The sequence below is a fragment of the Maniola hyperantus genome, chromosome 11 (genome assembly GCF_902806685.2).
Source record: "Maniola hyperantus chromosome 11, iAphHyp1.2, whole genome shotgun sequence".
Lineage (NCBI taxonomy): Eukaryota > Metazoa > Arthropoda > Insecta > Lepidoptera > Nymphalidae > Maniola > Maniola hyperantus.
Window position 1 is genome coordinate 8,662,426 of NC_048546.1, and position 20,471 is coordinate 8,682,896.

The 20,471-nt window shown below is 34.2% G+C and overlaps 5 protein-coding genes across 12 annotated transcripts in view; 4 read left to right on the top strand and 1 right to left on the bottom strand.

Moving 5' to 3' along the window:
• LOC117986694 (organic cation transporter protein-like) overlaps window positions 1-20,471 on the top strand; it is a 109,899-nt gene that overhangs the window by 46,044 nt on the left and 43,384 nt on the right. The window lies entirely within an intron of this gene.
• The window catches only part of LOC117986288 (beta-secretase 1-like), a 121,593-nt gene that overhangs the window by 34,709 nt on the left and 66,413 nt on the right, over window positions 1-20,471 (top strand). The window lies entirely within an intron of this gene.
• LOC117986360 (organic cation transporter protein-like) lies at window positions 1,543-3,529 on the top strand. The gene is made up of 4 exons (XM_069501765.1): window positions 1,543-1,649; window positions 1,819-2,172; window positions 2,251-2,658; window positions 2,748-3,529. Exons 2-4 carry the CDS (start codon window positions 1,826-1,828, stop codon window positions 3,457-3,459), a joined length of 1,467 nt encoding a protein of 488 aa, XP_069357866.1. The 5' UTR covers window positions 1,543-1,649; window positions 1,819-1,825; the 3' UTR covers window positions 3,460-3,529.
• Window positions 5,144-8,257, top strand: LOC117986354 (organic cation transporter protein-like). 2 transcript variants are annotated; one of them, XM_069501766.1, is made up of 4 exons: window positions 5,144-5,217; window positions 5,662-6,015; window positions 6,730-7,137; window positions 7,236-8,257. In XM_069501766.1, the coding sequence occupies exons 2-4, from the start codon at window positions 5,669-5,671 to the stop codon at window positions 7,924-7,926; spliced, it is 1,446 nt and encodes a 481-aa protein (XP_069357867.1). In that variant the 5' UTR covers window positions 5,144-5,217; window positions 5,662-5,668; the 3' UTR covers window positions 7,927-8,257. The 2 variants fall into 2 exon arrangements, with proteins under 2 accessions (XP_069357867.1, XP_034829084.1); XM_034973193.2 differs by lacking the exon at window positions 5,144-5,217 and adding an exon at window positions 5,244-5,353.
• LOC117986356 (lysocardiolipin acyltransferase 1-like) lies at window positions 8,708-20,440 on the bottom strand. Of its 7 annotated transcripts, none has more exons than XM_034973195.2 (8): window positions 15,204-16,233; window positions 14,794-14,900; window positions 14,421-14,715; window positions 13,510-13,706; window positions 11,305-11,483; window positions 10,539-10,642; window positions 9,586-9,961; window positions 8,708-9,489 (listed from the first exon to the last, which is right to left on the bottom strand). In XM_034973195.2, the coding sequence occupies exons 1-7, from the start codon at window positions 15,265-15,267 to the stop codon at window positions 9,702-9,704; spliced, it is 1,206 nt and encodes a 401-aa protein (XP_034829086.1). In that variant the 5' UTR covers window positions 15,268-16,233; the 3' UTR covers window positions 8,708-9,489; window positions 9,586-9,701. The 7 variants fall into 7 exon arrangements, with proteins under 7 accessions (XP_034829086.1, XP_069357864.1, XP_069357863.1 ...); XM_069501763.1 differs by lacking the exon at window positions 15,204-16,233 and adding an exon at window positions 15,007-15,189; XM_069501762.1 differs by lacking the exon at window positions 15,204-16,233 and adding an exon at window positions 15,003-15,189.

A 20,471-nucleotide genomic window follows, 5' to 3' on the forward strand; every position in this document is an offset into this window, starting at 1 on the left:
TCCACGCAGACGTAGTCGCAGGCATTCTCTATTTGAAATAAATAAATTTTATTTCAAATAAAAACTATAAGGTTTGTTTTCTGATATAAAATTAAGTAATTATCAATAATTGAAAATTCGGGGCGAACACTATAAAATACGAGTACGAGCGTACGTCGCGGTACGCGGCAGTTTTGCGCATAGATAACACACGTTTTGCGTGGTAACCGTACCAGCCTGGCCTGCGACGCGTAGGGTTGCCAACGGTACTAGATATAATAATATTATCTATACAATATTGGACTACATTTCGATTCTGCGTACCTACTATTCTTCAGTGTTGAAAAAATATATTACTTACGCAAAAGTATATTTCTGTCGTGTTTCAGTTGGACGAATCGACCTTTTTTTGAACAAATAAATCTTTCACTTACTAAAAGAAGGGAGTTAACTAACAAAAGTAGCCTCAAAGAGACACAAACAACATTATGTTGCAATCATTAGAAGCCAAATCCCTACAGAACGTCATTAAAAAAAATCTGGTATTCCTGACAATAGGTCTGTCTGGAAGACATAATTTTAAACATTGTGATTTTGTTGGAATTATGAGAAATCCAAAAAGTCAATTTAAAACACGGGATTCAATTTGTTGACTGTGAATTAGTTAATTACTTCTAATAGCCTGCACTTAAATAAAATAGATAACTTACTAGAAAAAATGAGTATAATTAGATTAAGAGTAAACAAACGTACTTTTGTCTTTTTTGTACTATCTTCATAAAACATTACTTTGCTTTTTCTTAAAAATTAAATTAACTAAAAATTTCAGCAGCCCTAGCGGTGCGGGGCATTGCGAGGCAGGTAACAGCATTTTGGAAACAGGCTACGTAGTAGTACATATGTATTCAAATTGACGTATCTAGTGAATAGTAAAGTGGGTGAACAAAAACGAACAAACAAATGAATTCAAAAGTCAAGAAATGAAGAAAATAAAATAATTTATTACAACTAAGTATATTAAAGAAAGGAAAGAGAAAACGCCTATTCTTGGTCCATCAAACGTAAGTGTTGATCAATATTCATAATAATACCTATTACATATCTACTAATCCATTATAGGTACCTGCTAACTTAGTTCAATTAGCCCTGATCATAAAACACTATATGCTATGCTGGAATCTATATCTATATTCTATACTAATAAATAATATTAAAGTGTCTGTCTGTAATACTAATAAATAAAATTGAAGTGTCTGTCTGTAATATCGAAATAATTACCTCATAATTGGCTCATTATATTATGATTCCTTCCGAAGTTTGCCACTCGAAAAATCTGAAATAATTATGTTCGAAGTTCGTTTATTTTGTGTATAATAATATAATAATATAATAATATAATAATATATATTTTATTTATTCAAAATATTGTACAAGACAAAGACTCCTTAAAACTAGTACACATAAAATTATTATTTATTAACAATAAACCTCCACAAACAAAGTTAGTCTTACGGTTCATGCCATTTTACTTTTTCTGTTGTACGGAAACCTTGGTGCGCGAGTCCGACTCACACTTGGTCGGTTTTTTGATTATGTTGCCGATGTCTTTTACGTGATATATTGAAGTCAGAATTTGAAAAAAGACCTTTGAGCCGTAGGTACCATCGATGGTAGGTACCAACTACAATCTCAGCCTCATAAAGAGCATTGTTTTACATAATAATATTATAATCACTTAGCTAGGTGATTGTAGCACCAGTTGTGAAGTGGGCTTCTAACTCTCCTCTATGGGTTAAATAAAACTAAGTCTTTATCCTAATTCTTATGTAAACATTTCAGGTAAGAGATGTCAGCTGACGATGACATAGAAATTATTATAGGCCGCTTCGGGAGATATCAAACATGGATCTGGTTTTTAATTGCAGTCGGTCGAGCTCCCACAGATTATCAACTCAGTAATGTTGTGTTTCTTGTGCCAAGTGTTGATTACGTCTGTATGGATGAACAAGCTTACAATTTAACCAACCATTGCCCTTGTGACAATCCAATGTACGACCAAAGTTCTATTGTAAATTCTGTGACGATGACATGGAATCTTATATGCCAAAATAACCATTTGGCAAGTTTAGCGCAATCTATGCTACAAATTGGGATTTTAGGGGGCAGTTTGTTCTATGGTTATATTTCGGACAGGTAACTATATTTAAATACTTACTTTTAAGCTTATGATTAATAACATAAATATGTATCGACAAACAATTTTGCTTCTAGGTACGGCCGTCGAATCGCTTGTATACTGGCACTTTTCTCGGAAGTTCTATTTGTAGCTCTATCCGCTGCAGCATCAAAATTATGGATTTTCATTGTGCTCCGGTTTTTCATTGGCACAGCCGTTGGAGGAACCATGCTCTGTTGTTTCGTGATTCTTGTAGAGTTCAGTGGAAAGTCCTTTAGGCCATTCATTACATCCCTTAGTGAAGTATCCTATCTCATTGCTTATTTCACACTACCAATAATAGCATATTTTCTACGAGACTGGAGACAATTACAAATGGCAACATCGTTACCATGGGTATTTGTAGTGTTTTACTATTACCTAATACCTGAGTCGCCTAGGTGGTTGATCACTAGAGGTAAAACGGAAGAAGCTATTGAAACTTTAACACGTATAGCACGCAGGTACGCAAAGTAAAAATGAGCCGCAGTGATATTTCAATTTGAGCGGACTTTTCGACATTTGTACATAATATTTAATATTTTGTTTACAGAAATGGTCGTCCAACTGACAATATAAGAGACGTTGTAGAAAAAATTCATGAAGAAACGGTTATTTGTAGTGGAAAAGGACATGGATCTTATTTAAATTTGTTTAAAACCCCAAAAATGAGATTATACACCTTAGTATTAGCCTACGTATGGTTGTGCTGTGCACATACTTTTTTTGGTGTAAATCAGTATATAGGTCGGCTGCAAGGAAACCTTTACCTAAATGTTATGCTTTCAGCAGCAAGTCTTGTACCTGGCCTTTTTGTGATCGTAGTAGCTTGTCTATATCTTAAAAGGAGAGTAACGATCGTAACAAGTTTTGTCTTGGCTGGAGTATCTTTACTTATACTAATATTTATACCAGCCAGTATGAAATCTGTAGAGTTAGCATTTGCTATAATTGGACAAATAGGCGCTTATACAGCCTTTTGCCAGATTTTTCTATACTCTACTGAAATATATCCAACTGTAATCAGAAACTCAGCAATGGGTTTTGCTTCGGTGTTTGCTAGGTTTGGAGGGTTAATTGCACCATTCGTTGTTAATATTGGAGTTGAATGGATATCTATAATGATATTCAGCTCGTTAGCTTTAATAGCGGCGTCCTTATTTTACTTCTTACCGGAAACAAAGGATGTTGTACTACCAAATACAATTGAACAAACAGAGAATTCAAAAAATATCACTTTAAAAAGGCTTCATCAACCTCCCTAAATTTTGACCTACGATTATACTTACCTACCTATATTTGGCAAGGAAGTACGGCAATAATGGCACGAAATTTTAACCCCAAACGTACATATTATTTTTTCAGAAACAGATTCCTAGTCTCTCACGATAAACTGTATTTCTTTCTGCCTACTTATTTAAGAACAAAACAACTTTTCGTCCATACATCTACCCAAATTACAGAAAGCATAGACCACATAGGTACTAAGTATAACAACATTCCAGTAAAGAAATAACCCTATAGTTATTTATATCTACTTACTATTAGTGGACTAGACTAAACCTGTACAGTAGCTGGCAGAAAATATTGTACATCGACCTTTAGAAATGTATTTCGGCTTCGTAGAGCGTTGTCTCTGTCACTCGTACCTATGTGACGTTTTGTAGGTCTCAACGACAAAGACAACGCTCTACGAAACCGTTATCTCGTTCCAAACGTCGATGTACAATATTTCCTGCCAAGTACCTACGTATACCTATAGTCTACACACTATAGTCGACGCATTTTAAACTGAGTCGTCGAGTTATCTGTCTGTTTCGCTCGCACTTACCTACGACCTGTAAGTGCGAGCGAAACAGACAGATAACTCGACGACTCAGTTTAAAATGCGTCGACTATAATATCGTCTATACACTAATTCTATAAAGTGTGCTTGCGTATCGGTACACTATAAAGTTTATCTGAGAGTTCATTTTATAAGCTTGTATTTAATAGGCATACAATTTTATAATCGCACATAACTAATAATATGTGATAGAAACGTTTCTTGTGCATACTTGGTAGCTACTTTGTTTTGTAATAATATAGAAATTTCCTATGTAACATTAGGTACGTATACTCTACAAAGTAAGTACCTACACAAGTCACTAGGTAATAGAAATATTATACTTGTTTAAAACTAAAAGTAAGTACCTAACTACCTACCTAATAAAGTTTTACTGAAATGATAAAATTGATAGAAACATTAACAGCGATTACAAAACAGGTAATACGTGTTAAAGTAAAATTCATCGTGGAATTAAAATTTTAATGTAAGTACCTAGGTACCTAATGTTAGGGTAATTTGAAAATTGATTTGAATTGTTAGAAATAAGACATAAGATTTCATTCCCTATCCTGAACGAACCCTCTTGTTATTCGGAATAACAATATCCTGTATTATATTTAACAAGTTAACTCAAAGTAGGTGTTAGCCAGTAATTGTCCAGTTTCGTCCACATCTGTTCAGTTGTTTCAGACTGAAGCGCGTACAATCAGACGGACAAAAGTTTAAAGAAATTCCTACCGTTTTGTACTACGGCAATAGTAGGTAATGCTTGCTCCGATTGAAAACTTTTTCTAGTTTATGCCCGCCACTTCGTCCTCGTGGACTACAGATACTAGGGGGTTTGATTTTTATCCTATTTTAATTATTTTAAATTTTTTAGAGGTTGAATTTTCAAAAATCCTTTCTTAATCTACGTCATAATAAATATCTATCTCCGTCCAGTAGTTTGAGCTGTGAGTTGATAGATCAGTCAGTTAGTCAGTGACCTTTTCCTTTTTAAACATATTTGAATGTACAGAAATAACTAGTTGCATTTTTATGATGAGTGTATGGGTTAATAAATAGACGATTAAGTACCTATTAATGGTTTCAACATTCAGTATAATAACATTCTTATCGTTTTACTGTCTTCGATTTCATACTCGTATCAGTAAGGTTGCCAAACAAAACTCTTAAATAAAATCTTAATGTATAGGTAACTAAGTATTTTATTTTTGTATCTTATCAGCTAGTTACAGACATTTGTAGACCACTAGGTACGCACACGCGCATACGCACGGGTATTTTCAGTTCAGTAGCTGTTGATATTTTGAATAATTTTAATTAATTCTGTAAGTAATCATAATTTCAGTATAATATTTCAAATAAATGTGGTGTTATGACGACGATGGTTTCTCGGTCACTTGCTTCATACATTTTCTCACTCGATATAACTTTGTACCTACCTACTCACGTTCTAAAGTTTAAAGATTTTAAAGATTTCTATGTAAATTCTTGAGCCCGTGTAACTTTGAAACTGAATATTTCAACAAAAATCTGGAAAACTATAGACACAGATAATAATAGTTCCTAAACGTATAAGTGCCTACTTATCTATAAAATTTCGTTAATTTTGATTGGTGTATGTAATCATTTTAAGGTGAAATATGTCAGCTGGAGATGCTATAGAAACTGTTATTGGTCGGTTTGGAAGATATCAGACGTGGATTTTATTTTTACTGGCCTTAGGGCGATTTCCAACTGAATATCAACTGATTAACGTCGTTTTTATCCTGCCAAATGCTGAATTTGTGTGTATGGATGAAGAAGCATATAATATTAGCAATTATTGCCCCTGTAAAAATCCCCGATATGATCAGACTTACATAGTTAATTCAGTGACTACTAACTGGGATCTGATATGTGAAAAACGTCAACTAGCGAGTTTGGCTCAATCAATGTTACATGTTGGGATCCTTGCAGGCAGCATATTCTACGGGTATTTATCTGACAGGTAGTTACATCTGAATACTAAGGTTGAGATCCATAGAGCGTACTTTGACTTTGCTCAGACTTAAGTTTCAGCTAAAACTAGACAGATTTATGCCAGCTATATAATGCTGTCGCGTTTTAACACTGTCTTAAGTTTGAGCAAAGTCAGAGTGCGCTCTATAGATCTCAACCTTAGATCTAAGACTAATCTCACTTATCTATCCTAAGCACAAACATTAAATTATTTACTGTTTTAAATTGATTATTTATTTAGAACCGTCCGGCTTCACTCTTGTGAAAGATATGTATAATTTATTAAACAAATGTTACTATACTTACTTTAGAATAACGTAGCTTTGTAGGGAAAGAATGGTGGATTTTTAAAATCGGTTCAGTATAATTCCAGTTTATCGATTACAAACAAACAAGGAAATCTTTCCTCTTAATAATATTAGTATAGATTGACCAAAATTTTGTAAAAAATATTTATATTTTGAGTAGGTATATTAAAGGGAAGGAAATTATTTCTATAAAAATTGCATAATGTAGTCTTCACTTTCAATTTACATACTTAAACTAAGCCATTCAAGTACCTACCTACCTGTTTTAAGGAAAATATTTCAGTTACAAAATACTTAAATTAGCATTTAGCCAAAAATCGTATCGCTCGTGAAAAATGGTCGCACTAAATGAAACAACACAGTGTGAAAGATAATTGTTTTCTTTTCTTTTGCAGATATGGTCGTAAACTTGCCTGTGTGCTTGCAATCTTTTGCGAAGTATTATTCGTTGGTTTGTCAGCTGCAGTACCAGAGTTTTGGATGTTCGGGGTATTCCGTTTCTTAATCGGTACGGCTGTAGGAGGATCAATGCTCTGCTGCTACGTATATGTAGTTGAACTCAGTGGAAAATCCTTTAGACCATATTTAACAGCACTAAATGAGATATCATACCTTGGATCCTACTTTACTCTCCCTGTTATTGCTTACTTTCTACGAGACTGGAGACACCTTCAACTGGCCACGTCACTTCCCTGGTCATTTGTTCTTTTTTACTACTTCCTTATACCAGAATCGCCGAGATGGTTGATAACAACAGGAAAAAAAGAAAAAGCCATAGAAGTATTGACTTATATAGCCAAAAAGTAAGTACTTATACATACTTTATTTAATTTTTGTAGTGACAAATAGTAGGTAGGTAGATCATATAAAAATTACATAAATCAAAAAAAAAAAATTTCAGGAATAACCTATCAACTGAAAATATAAGAGCTGTTGTAGAAAAGATTCAAGAAGAGGCCAACAGTAATAATGAAGAACAATTTGGATCTTACTTGGACTTGTTCAAGACTGCAAAAATCAGAACTTATACATTGCTGACGGCTTTCGTGTGGATGTGCTGTGCATTTACCTTTTTCGGTATTAATCAGTATATAGGCAAATTGCAAGGCAATCTTTATCTTAATGTCATGCTTTCAGCTACGAGCCTCGTGCCTGGGTTGGTCCTCGTTATATTTGCTTCCTTGTACTTAAGAAGAAAGATAGGGGTCGTTACAAGTTTTGTTGTGGCCAGCTTATCATTGTTAGTATTCATATTTATACCAAAATATATGGATTCTGTTGAATTAGTGTTTGCTATTATCGGACAACTGGGCGCTTATACAGCCTTTATACAAATTTATCTATTTACCTCTGAAATTTTCCCAACCATAGTAAGAAATTCAGCAATGGGTTTTGCTTCCGTATTCGCAAGATTCGGAAGCTTCACAGCGCCATTTGTAGTCAATATAGGAATAGAGTGGGTTTCTATTATTATATTTAGTGTTTTAGCGTTTATTGCCGCATCTTTATGTTATTTCTTACCAGAGACGAAAGATTCTGTACTTCTTAATACGATTGAACAAACAGAAAAATCAGGAGGTAGGAAGGTTTAGGTACATACAAGTAGGTTATCTTTGTGTTTAGTTTCTAGTAATTTTATTTGTTAATCATTTTGTGAAGTATTTTAATCAAACTTAACGATAATTTTAAATAAATTGTAGGTATATACTTACTAAATATGTTTTCGCAAATTATTCATAATAATTAACCGCAACCAAGCTTCATTCCGCCTCTTTCGATTTGATTAGTGATAACGATGACACGTATGACATCTAGATAAACTAAGTAAAAAAAATATCTAAATACAACATCCAAAAAATTTGCCACTACGGGGATACCAATTATATACAAGAATTGCTCGTTTAAAGTACTTATAGGTAGGATACTTACTTATTAATTCTTGATTTTATAAATACGATTTCATTTTTATTTTTAAACTAAGAATATGATCTTCAATCATAATTAACTGTATAATTAATATAATAAAATATATATGTAGGTATGTGGTGTGTATGTGTACGTACTAGGTGCTTGTCACATACCTACTGTTAATAGAACTTAGATTTACAGACAAACTTGAGCTAAGCACTGCAGTGCGCCTAAATTAATTGATTATTAAACTTACATTACAATAATTATACGGAGGCTGTATCAATGGTCTGAAGAGATTAGAATACTTGCAGTAAGTACATACTAAGGTACCTACCTAGGACGCGACTACTAGGTACAAGTAGGTATTCTAATCTTCTAGACGCAGAAAAGTATCATTAATTTTATAGGAAGGTAGCAGGTACCTCAAAATATAACGACAGCTAGAAGAAATAAAACTTACCCTTTTGTATTGAACTATTTTATTTAGCATTATTACTTACAAGTTGCAACACATTATTGCTATTTGGTGATTGCGATAATAAAATTTATAATCGCTGTAGCAATAATAACGCTAAGTTATCTATTTACGCCGTGAAATACCTAAGTACATACATAAAAAAAGATAAATATTATTAACAGACAATTTTAATGAAATATCCTGATCCAACCAAAAATAACATTTTAGTTTAGGCCATGACGTAGGTAAGTACTTACCTACATCAAATACCTAATACTTACTAATTACATGCATTGACCAACCTTTTTCAAAGTTGTGCTGAAATATTCAAAACGTTTTATAGGTAAACCAACTTCACGTGAAAGGTGTAGGTACTTGTACAACTTTCACGTGAAGTCGGTGACATACTTAATACCTACCTAACTTCTCATCATTATCTACATACTTTCATCCTGCGGACGCGACGGCCATTGCTAAGAGAGAGCATTTCCCAAGGAGCGCTACCACACCCTCTCGTCAGCCTTGTCAGTCAAGTTCATCCAGCCAATTTCCACCACCTTTTTACTGTCGTTCCATATTACTGGAAAGCTCAACCTACTTACGCTTATTTGTTCGCAGTCTCCACTCTAGAACTATTTGGCTCCAGCGATCATCGCTCCTACGACAAGCATGGCTTGCCCAATACCACTTCAACTTGCTGATCTTGCTTGATTGACTTTGGTTCTCCAGCGGATTTCAAATATTATAATTCTTCAGAGAAACTCATAATATTATATGGGACATCTCTCTCCCATAGACCACCAAATGACTACGACTTGGTGGGTAAGTGAGGATGAAAAGAAAACTTTGACATAACTAATAACTAATTAACTTATTCGTTATAACTAATATCTAACTTACTCGTATTTAGTGTTATTTTGTACGTCTAAGTACTTCAATTGGCTTCCAATGACAACGTTCTTCTCTACATTAGATATTAGGTAATGGTTTTGGATTAATTCAAAAGAACTTTTCATAAATGTTAACTTTATCCAGGATTCTGTATTGAATATTATGAAAGCCACCGAAATATTTTGTCACAAAAATGAATAGCAAAGTGTGGTAGATAACCCAAAACTTGAATATCACGCTGAATAAAATACAGTAAAGAAATAAAATATCAATAGCCGTCCAGAAAACGAACGCTAACTTTGCAATTAGGAGCGATTTGGATTCATTCTTTTTCGGAGGATTCTTCGACACGAAATCTATGAATGTACCTGAAAGCAAATAAGTAAGTAGGTATATAGGGAATAGGTAAAGTAAATAGGTAGGTACCTATTACTTCTTAGATAGACTTTGATTAAATAACATAGTAATATGATAAAAAGTACCTAGTAGGTACCTGTGGCAAAGAAATAAGTAGACAGACTGAATTTTGTATTTAAAATACCTATTTTACAATATTTAAAAGTATTTTAAATATTGTAAAATAGGTAGGAGGTACCTACCTAGTTTGATACAATAAATTAAATTAAAACTTAAAAATGATTTTATTTAACGACGCTTCTAAAGAATTACCTTGTGATTTTAATTAGGTTAAGTAGGTAGGTAGCGTTTAAAGCGTAGATACATAAAGGTATACAAATAAAGTTAATTGCTCCTCAGGCAATATTTTAGTCTTCTAGGTAGGTACTTAATAATTCTAATCGTGGCTTATTCTTAGCCATGAGTAAGTATACTTAATAATTACTTAGATAAGTATTTTTATGTTGCACGTTTAGCGCAATGCATAACATGAACATTTCTCTCCTCCGTGACATGAACATTATTTTAGACTGATATAAAATTACCTACCGTCTCTGTGAAATCTTTCCAGGCTAATATTTTTCTCTTTCCACCGATCTTGAAGCCAAATTCTTAATTCGTCCTCTTCGCAAGGGAGATCCTCGATAGGGTACCTGAAATAATAATTTAACAAGTGTGGAATATTTAAATTTATTGTAAAAGATCGAACAATTTCTATTATTCCATGGTTGTAAGATATAATGAAGGCATGACAGGCAAATAAGCTTAAATATTATATTCAACCAAGGCATAGAAAACAATTTGTTATAATTAGATATATGCCAGAATTTACTTCCGGATAGTAAATTAAAATGTCAGTATTACCTACAATTACTATAGTACGCGACAGGTCGAGATGGCAATCGGGGTATGAGGCAGGGGGCCGCCCTTCACACCTGCACGTCACTCAGAGCACGTCACCCGCGGAGGCTGTTCGCACGTTCGCGGGTTGTCGATAGTATCTACTATCGACCAGGTAGGTCAATAGTAGATACTATCGACCTAGCCTAGAACCATCTAGGTATAGGTAAGTAATTTTAGAATGTTTATCTGATTTAACTTTTAAATTGCAATAATTCAGCTCGAGACTCGAACTTTGTGTTGAAGGAGAACAACTTTTAATTGTGATTGTTACGTAGAAATCGTATATCTAGATAGGTGGATAAAGGTGCATATAGTTATAAATACCTATTATTAACTATAGCCTTTAGGTAGGTAGTTAGCACACTAAGTTCTCAGTAGGTGGAGGTCGGTTGATGATGGTGAAGGAACTTACCGTTTAAAATGGAAGTGCACATGTTTAGGCATTATCCCCCTCAATAGGTCCAGTTCAGTCTGAGCTGGTGTGTCGTAAGCGACGGTGACATCGTACACTGACGCCAAGCCCGAGCTCCTCATGCGTGAGCAGAGCACCGCCCAGCCAGTTGTCCGCGGATGCAGTACGTATTCGTAATTCTACAAGTTAGACAAATTACTATATTATTTTACTAGCTGATGCCCGCGACTTCGTCTACTTGGAATTAGGTTTTATAGAAATCCCATTGGAACTCTTTGATTTTCCGGTATAATAAGTAGCCTATGTCACGCTCCAGGTATCTATACCCATGCAAAAAATCACGTCAATCCGTTGCACCGTTGCGACGTGATTGAAGGACAAACCAACAAACACACTTTCGCAATTATAATAAGGGTACTGATGTTCACGTCCCTGTACCTACTGGGCTCCAGTGTGGTAGAAGCATAAAAGCACTGCTTAACCCCTACTTGAAACAACTCAATGTTCAATTTTAGGCTTCCGTACCTACCTCAAAAGAAAAAGGAACCCTTATAGCCATCACTTTGTTGTCTGTCTGTCTGTCCGTCTGTCTGTCATGTCTGTCAAGAAAACCTATAGGGTAGGTAGGTACTTTCCGTTGACCTCGAATCATGAAAGGCAAGTAGGTAGGTCTCATAACACAAGTAAAAGACCTGCCAAATTTCATGATTCTGGGTCAACACGAAGTAGGTACCCTATAGGTCTTCTTGACAGACACGACACGACAGACAAAGTGGTCCTATAAGGGTTACTTTTTTCCTTTACTAAACCACATATTAGATGGCGCCTGTTATCGTTAACTAGCAATTTTGCACATACAAGTTTTAAAACATCTTGTTCAATGGTGCCAATGCATAACTCTTCAATTGTACAAGATCTTCGTGTGCGAGTCCGACTCGTACTTGACCGGTTTTAATTATGACCTACCATTACATAGGTACCTACCTACTTAACTATGCCTAGATACTTACACACAACACTGCTGGCACGGACCCATTGTAATTATTTTTTATATTATATACATAGAAGGTAGTGGGCTGCACCCTGATTATTATTACGACATTGCACACATCAATACCTACGCGAATTTGATACAGATATTTTTATTAAAAATTAAATTAAGTAAGTAGGTATTGGAAGCGAAGACCCGGAAGACCATTAAAAAGATGGGAAGACGACCTCGCGAAAGTTGCGGTGAAGATTTGGAGTACGCTGGCCAGAGATAGGTGTACATGGAGTAAAATGGAGGAGGCTTTTACCGCCACTGGCGGCCCTTACATAGAACTTAAGTAAAAAAAGTGCAATATAAAACTTTTATTGTAGAGATTAGATTATTTAAATTGTTTAGTGTAAATATTAAGTAAGTTGGGAAAAATAAAAATAAGAATATCTAGTTTAAACTATAGATAAAAAATGTAAAATTAATTAGTAAGGGTTTATCCCTTACTAATAAAGCTAATAAAGCTTTTTATTATTATTTATTATTATATGTAGGTAGGTAAGTATATTCAGAAACGACGGAATGCACTACCTGTTCAGAGGTCTGATGAATTGCACCTATTATGTAAGTACTAGCTGATGCCCGCGAATTCGTCCGCGTGGAATTAGGTTTTTAAAAGTCCCGTGGGAACTCTTTGATTTTCCGGAATAAAAAGTAGCCTATGTCACTCTCCAGGTCTTTATCTATACCCATGCAAAAATCACGTCAATCCGTTGCACCGTAGCGACGTGATTGAAAGACAAACCAACAAACACACTTTCGCATTTATAATAAGGGTACTTACTGATTAAGTATAGTAGGTAATATTTTTCAGTAAAAACTTAATAATTAAGTATAAAACTGCATAACCGTAATATTCAGTTTTGTGATCGATCATTGTGCTATTTTTAAGCGAAATGACATTTTAAAGTTATTTAATTTTTACTTTATTACTACAAACTATATTATTTTAGCTCTAATCTCTAATCTTGATGCGGGGCGGAAACAGGTCACGATAGGACATGACGCGCGCGTATGCGTGCACAATTTGTAAGGCTAGATTTACAAATGTAGTGGTGCATACACTGAGTATTTATAAACACATTCACACCGTGCACGTTTCTTTGCATTGTTTGAGGTTTTCTATCGTCAAAGACTAAATAATAAAATCACTAATTGCTACCAACCGGCAGTTTTTTCGAAAGCGCATACTTCTGACTTTTCCGTTTATTGTCGTCGCTCAAGTCAGTGCCTTCGGGAAACAGCACCACGCGCGGATGGTATCGCAACCTTTTGTAGTAATCCACGAACTGTGACATGTTCACTTGGTCTTCCTGCCAATTCCTTTTTACGTAGAGAAAGTAGTTTAATTGCATAATCCAACCTTTAAAAAAATTATATTAATTATAATATATATTATATATTTATTTCATGTACTTAGGCTAGCTTGTGCCACTTATCATAAATATCTAGACTCTACTATAACGGTTTGGAAGCGGATTCTTCTGAGAAGCCGGTAAGAACCTCAGCAGTTGCTCTTTTTTCAATATATTTTTTATCGTAGGCGTCGGGAAGCATGGTCAAAAATTTAAAGAAAGGTTTTATAGGACACGAAGGAAATGTGGAAGAATTGATTGAAATTAGCAGTTTTTTAACCTCATTAATACGAATGTGTAGATACGTAAATTAAAATGTACCTCGAGACTCGAGAGGTAGGTATCAGAAATTATCAGCGAGATTTTAAAATCGTGAGGATTTGAACGTCCAGGATACGTCTGAAAATACGTGAATGATATTCAATTGGACATCGCAAAACTCTAGGTTTTCTTGGAATCAGCAAATCGTTGCTAAGTGCCACGACAAATGTTGCAACAGCAACTATACTTACGCGTCTCTTACTTAGGTATTTTACTACAGGTTGTTATGTTGTACTTATTAAAATAGTGATCGTTAGCGTCAATAGAACATATTTTATTGAGATAATAGGTAGTTCTCCTTCCTTCCTTAAAATTAGCGTAACAAAGTTTAATGCTGTTTGCCTACCTATCTATTTCGATATTACGTAAATTAGTGTCAAGTTGTCCAATGTTCAACTTACCCATTCCAGGAATGGTCTTGATTTCGTCTTTCAAAACAAATTTAATCTTTGATTTTCCTCTGGCCATGACATCAAGAATATCGGATTTAACATCTGGCGGTTTGTCAATAAATTTCCCTTTACAGATGCACTCAATATTTTTATAAGGCTTTTGTGTTGCGTGGTACAAAGCGATCCAAACATAATTCCAATCCACTCTTGTACGATGATTCATCACGATGATAGTAGTTTCATTTGGATCGACATAATCGCCATAATGATGTAGTTCCGCCTTGTAACACCATTGAAACAGGGCCTAGAGAAATATTTTTCTAGTAAATTTCTAATCATAAAGCAAATGTAACAATCATAATAATAGCAATAGATAATTTACCACTGGATACAGCTCCCATAATGCAAATAGCACATCAACAAGTTTTCTGTACAATATGTGTTTGAGAAACATCAGATACATGACAGGGCAGTAGAGTATATAAAAACCTGGAATTTTGATATTTTACTCAATAGATAGAAACAACAACTCTTAAAAATTCAACAATTCTTATCCAACAGATTTATTTGATTCAGCTTAGCTACTCGTACCTACATCTTCATTGAAACAAATAAATGAAATTGAAGTTCCTGCCTGCGATTTTGAAATAACTGCCTTATGTACCTATAGCTAAATTATGTATTGCTTGATAGATTTGCATTAAAACCAACGAATGCTAGTAATCAATAATGAAATAGTTCTACTTTTAGATAAAAGAGACACTTATAGTCATTTAAAACAGTTTGTCTTACCAGCTATGATCGTATAATACCAGGCAGCACAAACCAGCAAACCTGACGCCATGATGGCCAACATACACTGACGAGGGGTTAAAATGAAGCCTTAGAAATTCCTTTAGATTAGAACCCTTATAATAAAATACATAACATAAGTTCACTTTACATAACAAATGCTGTGTTATAATATTGTAAAATACTAGTCGGGGCTTATAAATCTCAGATATCATCTAGTTTACATTAAAATGCATCAAACCATAGTTTTAAACATGAAATGCACGTCTACAATGGTATTTTGCACCACATACCTAAGTCTGATAAATAAATAATTTATGTACTATAAATAAATAAAAACCGGCCAAGTGCGAGTCAGGCTCGCGCAATGAGGGTTCCGTACTACAGTCGTATTATTTCGACATTTTGCACGATAATTAAAAAACTTTGATGCATAAAAATAAATAAAAATCTGTTTTAGAATGTACAGGTGAAGACCTTTCATATGATACCCCACTTGATATAGTCACTCACTTCGAAAGTTGAAAATACTAATTATTAGTTCATGACCACAATTAAATTTTTTTTGTGTGATCTAACCCTATTCACGGTTTTCAGATTTTTCCCCAAATGACAGCTATAAGATCTACCTACCAGCCTAAATTTTATGATTCTAGGTCAACGGGATAAGTACCCTGTAGGTTTCTTGACAGACAGACGGACAGACAGACAGACAACAAAGTGATCCTATAAGGGTTCCGTTTTTCCTTTTGAGGTACGGAACCCTAAAAACTGAAGGTACTTGTTTAATAGATACTTACTTTTGTTTTGTGTTTTTATGAACATCAAACCTGACTTAGTCTGAACAAGTCAGGTATCTACATATATTCTATACATACTGATAAATATATCTATGCCTATTTGATATGTTTACATACTACGGGATCGTCTATCTACTTAGCGTTCTTGAATATTAAACACCCGACTGTGATTCCGCATTTTATTTCAACATTATTATTAATTAATTATGTATCAAACTTGAAGACCCCATTTAGTATTTAAATAGCAATTTACATAAGATTCGCGAATTTATTTTTCTGTTTCCCTTATACTTGCTAATTGTTCCCCATTGTCGTCTATCATTGCACTTGCATGTCTTTGCTGAATGCTGTTTCTTCCCATTGCTTCGCCTTCTTCTATAGTCATCGGTAATTCAATATCTTTCGTCTCGGGCAGAAGAATGCACAAAATCGCAGCAATAATCGGAAATACTCCAAATGTTATTGGAGCACACCATTTTCCGTGCGGTCTCAGACCAGCTACAAATGGTGCTACCATAGAACCAAATCGTGCCATCATTGAGGATATTCCAATTGCTGAGTTCCGAACAACAGTTGGAAACATTTCCGTACAATACAAGTATACTACAATGAAGGACATAAAGCTAAACAAGACACCGACGCAACCCATGATAACAGATCCTATACCTTCAGGAATAAAGGCGATTACTACGAGGCAAATGCTACTGGAGATATTAAAGATGATTACCAATATCCTTCGTCCTATAAATTTAACAAGCGGTATAGCTAAGAAACAGCCGAATAAACAGACACCACTACTGGCTACTACGTTGACAAATATATCGCCCGTCAAGTGACTGATGTAGTGGGATACTCCATAGTAGCAATAGCTCGACACGAACCAAATGAAGGACATTACCAAAATATTACTCCTTAAATTAGGGGTACGAAATAAGTCTAAAGCATTTCCTTTCTTTTGTCTCATTCTTATAGACTGCAATTGATATGTTTCAACTTGTTGCCGAACTTCGTTTTTGGGAAGATAATTTCTGTAAAATGAATAAAACATTTGAATTAGCAATGCGGGTCCAAAATATATTTAAATATTTTTGATTTTTCCTAGACTAATTAAATAAATAGCAGAGTAAAATTAATATTACTTAGTTATTTTTCAAAACATGATAGCTAATTATTGCAAAATTTATTTTTAATTCGTGCTAGAAGGATAATATATCTACCTAAGTTACACAAGCAGAGATAGCAAATGGGTAATAGGTACTAACATTTCCGCAATACGCTCCATTATTGTTATCGCTTTAGAAGTTTTGTTCTTAGCCAATAACCATCTTGGCGACTCGGGCAAGAAACATATATAAATCAGCATAAACAAATTCGCAACAGATATGCTAAATTGAAAAATTACGTAATCTCTTATGAAATATCCAAAAAGCGCCAATGCCATGTGTCCAAGAGTAAACGGGACGTGAAATAGATTTGATATTACGTCTCTGTAAATTGTTCCAACGTATTCCATGATTAAAACGAAGCCGGCTACCATAACACCTCCAACAGCAAGTCCCAAAATGAATCGAATGATGGTAAAACTCCAGAAATCTGGCATAAAAGCTGCAACTACTCCAGTAAACATTTGTAATACCGCTGATACTAGCAATACCTTTTTTCTTCCATATCTGGAAACACCTTATTCCATATTAGGTATTCTATAAATTTATTGTACTTACTTAATTCATGTAATATTAAAGACAATACAAATATATTTCTGAATATTATTAATACGTGCGTTACCTATCAGAGGCTATTCCGAATATTAAACTTCCAATAAGAACACCAAATTGAAAAACAGTTTGTGTGAAATCCTTGAGCCACGACTTATCACATATTAAATTCCATTCAGTTACAATAGTCCGACTGAACGTAGTTGTATCATAAACGGGATTTTCACAACACGTAGAATTACTGTTTGGGCAAGTGTAAACTGCAGGAGGAGCTAGGATGATGATAGCCATCTGATGCAACCCTGTTCCGAATTTACCGAAAAATATCAAAGCACAAAGCCAAAAATGGTATCTTCCAAAGTTTCCAATGAGATCATTTATGTGTATTTGAACCATATTTCTAGGTAAATAATAATTATATGATCGTAGCGAGATAAAATAAATAACTTTAGATTATTTCTGAGTTTTTCCGACGTCATATAATTGAACCTAATCACGATGGCCTAGTGTAAGATACCTAATTAGGTAGAGAAATAAACTGTTAAATTGGTACTTCCTTTCCATTCCCTGAGTAAAAAACACGAGAGTTGCTTTTCTGATTCCATAATAATAAATTCAATAACTATATTTAGATTTTCGAGGATATATTAAAAACTACGATTTCTGATGAGGTAGGAAACGTCATCAATTTTAACCACAACATTGAGTCTCTAGTAAGTAAAAATGTTTTATATTTTAGTATCTACATAGGTAACTATTATTAAGTATCTACATAACTGTACCTCATTTACTTAAACAGTATAACATATTTTCCCAACGGAAGACATTAAATTCACAAAGATAATATTATGCATTCAAGATTTGCAGTAAGATAATGAAGTAGTACAATAAATTCTGGAATCCGTTTCTGCACATTTTTAGGGTTCCGTAGTAAACAAGAAACCCTTATAGTTTCGCCATGTCCGTCCGTCTGTCCGTCCGTCCTCGGTTAATCTCAGAGATTTTATTATTATTATATATATATATTAGTGCTAGAAATCTGTAATTTGGCATTGGGTATAAATATTAATCACGCCGACAAAGTGGTGAAATAAAATTGTGATAAATATTGTTTTAGGGTAGGTCTACTATGTGAATTGGGGATGATTTTTTTTCTCGCCAAATGGTAGTATAAATATAGGAACGTGAAAAAATTCACAGCAGTAGTATATATAATCAATTTTAAAGGAAAACTATCATGGCTAAGTTTTGGTTCTACGGAGCCCTACACTGCGCGTGGCCCGCCACGCACTTGACCGGTTTTTACATATTGCCGACCCGTCCCCATCGGTCATTATACCTTTGTGCTTGAGCCATTTGAGGTCAATAATCTGTAAAATATTTATTTATTTCACAAAAATAAATTAACGCTGAAATTTAAATGGTCAGTGCTCAGTCCTCATTCAAATAAATTCTAAAGTACCTAAGCATAATCTAAAAGTGCCTTCTTAAAAGTAGAGTTAACGGAAGTAAAAGGCTGCGGAATATCTTGGCAACATAAAAATCCATGAAAAGAATTTGACGTAGGTAGGTACTTTATCTACCTAAGTACCTATTCTTTCACATCTTTAAAGGATAGGCGTATCTCTTTAATCGCAATGAATTGAGACAATTACTATCTAACAGATCGATAAGCGTGATGAGATAAAATGAGATTGGTAGGTATATTCTGGAAGAACGTGGATAAAGAAATACTTGTTTTGATACCATCGTAATATCGATGCATACTTAATATCTTTGTATCCCATTTTCCCGAGCTCTGCCCAGGTCATTAAAGACGCACAACGAAATAAAAATCTTAGTTAAGATTGCCATATTTGGTTTGTAGGGGACACAGTTAGGGGGAAATGCATCTGTTCTACATCTGCGCCACGTCTACACTCTACAGTGTGTACCACTCTCCATCTCTAATATAAACCACGCCTTATTTTAGTTCAATATTTAAAGCATTCCTTTAGTTCAGAAATTGTTAGGCACCTACCTACACAGAACTACTACAAGAATATTAGAGGTACCTAGATGCAATTGGAAAAGGTGGAAAAACTTATTCACTTTAACTTAAGTAGATTCTTATTTACTTGCCTACCTACCTAACGCTAAAAAATTAAAACATACGTAATATTTTATATACTTATTTAAAGTATAATTTGTACAGAGAGGTATCGTAATAAGAACATACATAGGTACCTAAAAATATAATCATCGAGTAAATATTGTGAAAGATCATAATGTCATAAGAGATAATGAAAAAATTAACTCCGAACACCAAAACACCGAGTTTATATTTTCCAATCATAAATTGTTTCTCTACATTGTCCGAAATTCTTTTAGGTAGTTTATGAGTGATGACGACATAGTAAATAGTTCGCATAATATATGTACCTACAATAGAATCGTGTTAGGTTCACTTACAACTCATGGTTACGAACTAAATGTGACGAAGTTTCCAAAAAACGGAAGTAGCCAATCATCATACTAAACTGTGTGAACTGTGAATTGATAACGTAACATAGCCGTATTGTGTGTGCAACATCAATTATTATTATAATTAACCACATCCTTAAATTGGATCAATTAGCTAGTACCTATGTTAATAATTAATATATTAAAAAAAAAACTGTCTGTACCTATGCCTTCCACATAAACAAAATTCACATTTTAAAATTCTCACCACGCATTGATAATAATAGATAGTTAATTTAGGTTCCTATCTA